Source organism: Ochotona princeps, chromosome 14, assembly GCF_030435755.1.
Source record: "Ochotona princeps isolate mOchPri1 chromosome 14, mOchPri1.hap1, whole genome shotgun sequence".
NCBI classification, from domain to species: domain Eukaryota; kingdom Metazoa; phylum Chordata; class Mammalia; order Lagomorpha; family Ochotonidae; genus Ochotona; species Ochotona princeps.
Genome location: NC_080845.1, coordinates 58,075,283 through 58,081,490, shown reverse-complemented (window position 1 = coordinate 58,081,490; position 6,208 = coordinate 58,075,283). Strand labels below are relative to the sequence as shown.

General features: G+C 45.4%; 1 protein-coding gene across 2 annotated transcripts; it reads right to left on the bottom strand.

The window, feature by feature from the left end:
• Nucleotides 1-2,663: 2,663 nt before the first annotated feature.
• Nucleotides 2,664-5,641, bottom strand: LOC131481924 (spermatogenesis-associated protein 31D1-like). 2 transcript variants are annotated; one of them, XM_058672798.1, is made up of 2 exons: nucleotides 5,368-5,641; nucleotides 2,664-5,262 (listed from the first exon to the last, which is right to left on the bottom strand). In XM_058672798.1, the coding sequence occupies exons 1-2, from the start codon at nucleotides 5,498-5,500 to the stop codon at nucleotides 2,786-2,788; spliced, it is 2,610 nt and encodes an 869-aa protein (XP_058528781.1). In that variant the 5' UTR covers nucleotides 5,501-5,641; the 3' UTR covers nucleotides 2,664-2,785. The 2 variants fall into 2 exon arrangements, with proteins under 2 accessions (XP_058528781.1, XP_058528782.1); XM_058672799.1 differs by having other exon boundaries at nucleotides 2,664-5,157.
• Between the last annotated feature and the right edge of the window lie 567 nt (nucleotides 5,642-6,208).

Genomic DNA, 6,208 nt, shown 5'->3' with positions numbered 1-6,208 from the left:
ATGACAGTTTCTGTTTAATCCACCTGTTATCTAGACACTGCCTGAGATTTTTTTTTTCCAGCTCGGTGACGTCCCTTTGAGTGTCGCATCATCTTGGAAAGTCTGACAGGCTCCAGGATGTGCCCCCTCAGGTTTTACTGTGTCCTTGAGGAAAGTTTCTCCACATACAGAGGAGTCTGTATAAAAGCAGACCAAAGCAGACCCCTGAGCATCAACTGAGCCACCTTGTTACTTCTTCAGAAGACCCCTGTTTGCCAGCAGCTTTCAGAGAACACAGCAGCGTGCATCGAAGCCAGAAAGCATGGTGAAAAGGGATACAAGAGTAGTCTGCCCATTGTACAGGGTTAATAACCCGTTAGTAATTCTTTCACTCAGAACCCATTTCTTCTACTCTTAAGAGGTCTCAGATATAGTCCCCTGCATCCATGCATTGCAATGCGATGCTGCTTCCTTATTCCTCACTCTTCTAAACCCTCTCTCCTTCACCACATTTTAAAGTTCTGCTCCACTTTGATACACTGATGATACTGGACCATAAGTCGCATGGTCAAACCCATCCTCCTTTAAGGTGTAACTTGTCATTCACACCATGACCCCTGATGAGGAACTTCCACTTAGCAAGTCCTTTTGCTGTAAGTCCACCTGATGATCATTTGCTCCATGACAAGTTTTATTAATTCTTCCCACCTACTCTAACTTTTTATCAAAATTCTACTCTCTCCTCTATTTAGAATTGTTAGTGGCTTTAACCACGATGTCATTTTTGTTGATGGTGTATTTGTATTTATTTTACTCCAAATTAGAAAATTTGCTCAGTCATAACCCTTACAACTTTTTAAGATGACAAATTGCTGAAATTAATCTCCAGGTTATTTTCTTGCAGTGCTCGTCTGTATTCCTTCCTGAATTTGATGAATCCACCTTATTCAGCCACCTGATGTGACGAGGATCTACTAGTCATGGTAGAGTTCTCTCTGCTCATAAAAATCTTTGCATAGAGCTTTTATTTTCAGTTGTTTAAAGCAAGTACCTTCTTGGCAGCCCCCAAGGACTTTAGGATTCAGAAATATTAAAAAAAAATCCTTAAAACTCAGAGCAACATCAGTTCTGTCAAAAAGAATATCCAGAAGAAGTTATAAAATGATCCACTGGATTTTTTTTCAAAATGATCATGTCATAAAAAATATGACAGGTTGAGAGATCATTCCACCATTTGATAACCATACAGCATTTCTTTTTTTTTCAACCCTAACTTTAGGCACTACAGTAACAGTAATATGAGTCTGGAAAAGATACTAGAAGTGTGCTAAAGTAAGGGAAATGACTGGAAAAATGTGTCTTATTTTTATTTTGGCAGCAAGTATTCACATATTTATCTGGAAATTTTGAGTTCTAATTGTATGTGTTATATTCCTTCCAACTCCTAATTTTGGGTTCTATGTGAAACGGTGTATGCAATTTGGGCAAGAATAACATTTGGTTGAGGTCCATGGCAATCTCAAAGTTCTTAACTTTGATGTATAGTCTAGAATTTGCTTCTGAACCATAAATTGTAGGTATTCTTGGAGAGAATACCCAGGTCTCCAGCAAACCCAGGAAGATCAAGCAGGAAGTTCCACCTTGGCAGGAGAATTGGACACACTAATAGTGAGACCTCATAAGTTCTGGAAGAAACCCAGATCACATTTCTTAGAGTGCCATGCTTGACCCAAGTCCTAAAGACAAAAGAACAGCCCCATGCACACTTCTTTAATGTGGTTTCAGTAAGCTCTTAGTCCCTGCTCAGTTTGGCAGAAATGGTTCCTGAGTTGAGAAAATTGGTGGTGGCGGGTGTGGGGGATGGGGAAGGAGGTATGTGCAGGAAATGCCATAATGTGAGTGGATCATGAGACATCAACCTTCCTCCAGAAAGATTGTCCTTCACTTTGTCCAATATTGCCTTAGACCCCCACACCTTAATGCATCACTTTCTTCCTCTTAATTTTACTTGCCCTGTGAGGTGAATGTCTTCCTGATCCATATTCCTACCACTGGCAACTGAGTGGGTACTTTGGTACTGACAAAATCTAATTAATCCAAGCACCATGGAAACAAGGCCCAAAGTGGGGGATCACTTTGAAAAGCTGCTTTTTCAAACCTCAATGGTAAGGTCAAAGTACGCTTCCCCAGCACATCACCCTGCCCTGCATTACAGAATTGAGGTTCATCTACCCTAGTCCTAGCCCAATGTCCAGCAGCAACTCCACAGATACTCCCCACTCAAGGCACATCCACCAGTGTGACTCTGTGGTCACTGGCAACATTCTCTGAAATGACTAAGCCATAATGTTCTAGAAGATACATCAATCTTTGACTCTCTGGATATGGGAAATCTTATTTTCTGTACAAAAGGGTGGGAAACAGCCAGTGATTGGGGGAGGTGCAGGCTGCCATGATATGTTTTTAGAGCTAAGCCAAGAGATAGGGAACAGAGCTCACATGGTTCAGTTTCACTGGGATGGAAGGGCTCTTAGACACACATCCCAGACAGAGTTCCTAGGACATTGGTTCCCATTCTGACACTAAAAGAACTGAGAGTTCACCCAACCCCTTCCTTTCCCTAAACAGAAGCAGTGGAATGACCTCAACACGGTACACAGTAAAACAGCATTCTCATTTGAGCATATTTATTGGGAAGAATCGACATTTTAATTAGGAATTAATGATTTTTTAGGAGGAAAGTTTTCCTTCTTGGAGATTTATGGTCCTTCAGCAGTGGCAAGGGCAACTCAAAGCACTTGGCCAATCAGAAACCTGGGGGTCCTGGATGTGGCACCTGCTGTCTGTGGCAAACACCTGAAGGATGCTTCTGGCAGCACAGCTGGTCCTTAAATGACACAGTTTTGGGGGGCCCTCTGTCTCTGGGTCTCACATGTGCATTCTTTGTGGGGTAATTCTGACCCACAAAGGCGGCTCCTTGGCAGCAGGATGTGGTACTTGTTGCCTTACAGGATGTTGCCCTGTGGTTGAATGGACAACCCTGGACAGGCACTGCCCCAGTCTGCAATTCTGCATTGTGCTGAGTTTTGCTAAAGTTTGCATGGGTGGAAAGGAGCTTTTGATGGCAGGTTTTACATATTCCATGATCATGCCCTTGTTTACACCCTGGGATCTTCCCACCAGGTGTCTTGACTTGGGCTTCGGCATTCCCAGTGAAGGCAACCTGGTTGCTACTGAGGCCCATGCTCTGTATAGATGGTGAGGAACTTGCTTGTTCCAGGAAACTATTTTTCCCATCACATTTTCTGCTGGGCCAAATCCACTGCAAAAAGTGCTTTACCCTCTTTCTGAAGTGGCTTTCAGCAGGAAGCTGCTCCCTCTGTGACTGCACTGGGGAAGATTTTTTCCCACACATGTCCTTTGGCATCTCGTCTCGAGCAGCATGGCTCCTCCTTCTGGGCAGGGAGGGACCCAGTCTTGCATCTCCTCCACCAAGCTCTTCTGGTTTGTGTTCTGGAGGGTGTGTTCTCTTCACAGCTGGGAGGAAACTTTCATCCTGGTCTTTCCATAAGCCACACATAGGGACACAAGGCTGCTGCATCTGCTGCCTACTGATCCCTGTGTTGTCGGAGCGGACGTGCAGCACCTGGGAAGCTGCCATCTGCCAAGTGCAGATGCCGTGGTTGTAACTCAAGGTAGGCTTAGATTTCAGGTTCCTTGAGACAAGGGAACAGTCAGTGAGATGGGGATCACTCTGGCTACCCTCTGTGTTCTCCAAGTTCAACTTTAACTCACAGAGTAGCTTAGTGTTGTTGCCTGACAATCTAGGATCTCTGGGTTCTGATACTATTGGTGGAGGATATTTAGTGCGTTTTTCACCCAAAGTCATATCTATCATTGGGAAGCCATTTGATTCATTGGTCATCAAAGTTTTACTACCTGAAGATGGAAAAGCACAGTGCTCCCTTGCCTTTGATATCACCAGGGACTTATTACATGTGGGAAAATGTTCTATATTTTTCATGTTTTCTCCCTGCAGCCTTTCTATTCTATTTCTCCCTGTATTGCCACTTGTGTCAAGCCCTGCCACATTCTGCCGTCTATTCAGCATTGGGCTACATCTGTTGGTGGGTGTAGGTGGTTTCTGACTTGTCCTGTCTAGCATGGCATCTGTGCAAGGCAGAAAATGCTCTCTGCAATCATCAGATCTTGGAATGTTTTCTATTCGCTCATAGGTGATATCACAGGATGTTTTCCTCAGGATCCCCTGGCTTTCCTTGCACACAGCTGAGGAGCCAAGGAAAGGACAATCCAGACTTCTAAAAGAGATTTTTGTTCCTACCTTGTCTCCATGCAAAGCCATACAACTTCCTCTATAGAGCTTGCACCCAGGTGAAGTGGCAGGTAAAGAATGACAGTCCAGGTCATGGATGGAGATTCTTATTCCTGCCTTTTCTTCATGAAAACCTATAGAGCTTTCTTTGCAAGGTTTGCACATGGGGGAAGGAACAGGAAAAGGACAATCTAGATCAGATATAGAGGTTCTTGTTCTTGCCTTGTCTCCATACAGAGATGTGCAGCTTACTCTGCTGTGCTTGTGCATAGGTGGGGTGGCAGGGAAAGGACGATCTAGACCAGGGATGGAGATTCCTGCTCTTGCCTTGTCTCTATAAAGAGATGTACAGCTTCCTCTGCTGGGCTTGTGCATAGGTGGGGTGGCAGGGAAAGGAGGATCTAGACCAGGGATGGAGATTCCTGCTCTTGCCTTGTCTCTATAAAGAGACGTACAGCTTCCTCTGCTGGGCTTGTGCATAGGTGGGGTGGCAGGGAAAGGACGATCTAGACCAGGGATGGAGATTCTTGCTTTTGCCTTGTCTCCATACAGAGATGTGCAGCTTACTCTGCTGGGCTTGTGCATAAGTGGGGTGGCAGGGAAAGGACGATCTAGACCAGGGATGGAGATTCTTGCTTTTGCCTTGTCTCCATACAGAGATGTGCAGCTTACTCTGCTGGGCTTGTGCATAGGTGGGGTGGCAGGGAAAGGACGATCTAGACCAGGGATGGAGATTCTTGCTTTTGCCTTGTCTCCATACAGAGATGTGCAGCTTACTCTGCTGGGCTTGTGCATAGGTGGGGTGGCAGGGAAAGGACGATCTAGACCAGGGATGGAGATTCTTGCTTTTGCCTTGTCTCCATACAGAGATGTGCAGCTTACTCTGCTGGGCTTGTGCATAGGTGGGGTGGCAGGGAAAGGAGGATCTAGACCAGGGATGGAGATTCTTGCTTTTGCCTTGTCTCCATACAGAGATGTACAGCTTCCTCTATAGGGCTTGCACACAGGTGAGGCAGCTGGAAAGTGACGATCCAGCCTGGAAATAGATATTTTTGTTCCTATTTGGTCTGCTTGCAAAGATGTAGAGCTTCCTCTAGAACATTTACACACAGTCGATGTGGCAGGGAAATGATGCTCCAGGTTGCAAATAGACATCCTTTGCCCCACCTTGTTTCTAAGAAAAGGCATAGAGCTTCCTTGATAAGGTTTACACACTGCTGAGGTGACAGGGAACTCATGGTCCTGGCCATGCCTAGAGAATCTTGCTCCTGTCTCGTCTCCATGCAAAGCTGTGGAGCTTCCTTTATAGGGTTTGCTCTCAAGGGAGGTGGCAGGGGGAGAACCATCCAGACTTGTGACAGAGATTCTTGCTCCTATGTTGTTTCCATGCAAAGATGTGGAGCTTCCTCTGCAGGGCTTGAATACAGGTGAGGTGGCAGAGAAAGGACAATTCAGATCAAAATCAGAGAGTCTTGCTCCCACCATGTCTTGCTGCAAAGATGTGGCACTTCCTCTGGGCTTGCACTTGAGTGATATGTCAGGGGAATGGTGATCCAGGCTGCAGACAGAGACTCTTCCCACATTGTTTCCACGTAAAGCTCTGAATCTTTCTCTAGGGGGCTTGCATACAGGCGAGGTGGCAGAGGAAAGACAATCCAGGTCAGAAAATGAGATTCGTACTCCCACCTTTTCTCCATGCAAAAATATGGGACTTTCTCTATAGTTCTTGCGCATGGGTGAGGTGTCAGTGAAATGATGATCCAGATTGGAGACAGAAATTCTTTTCCCCACCTTGTCTTCATGCAAAGCTGTGACACTTCCTCTGTAGGGCTTGCACACCGGTGGGATGGCAGAAGATGATTGACTCAGATCAGAGACTCTTGTCCCTACTTTATC

Coding starts and splice junctions, on each gene's coding strand:
- LOC131481924 (XM_058672798.1), bottom strand. CDS start 5,500: ATGCCTTTTCTTAGAAACAAGGTGGGGCAAAGGATGTCTATTTGCAAC. Junction 5,263..5,367: donor GCAAGCAGACCAAATAGGAA/CAAAAATATCTA, acceptor ACAAGGCAAAAG/CAAGAATCTCCATCCCTGGT.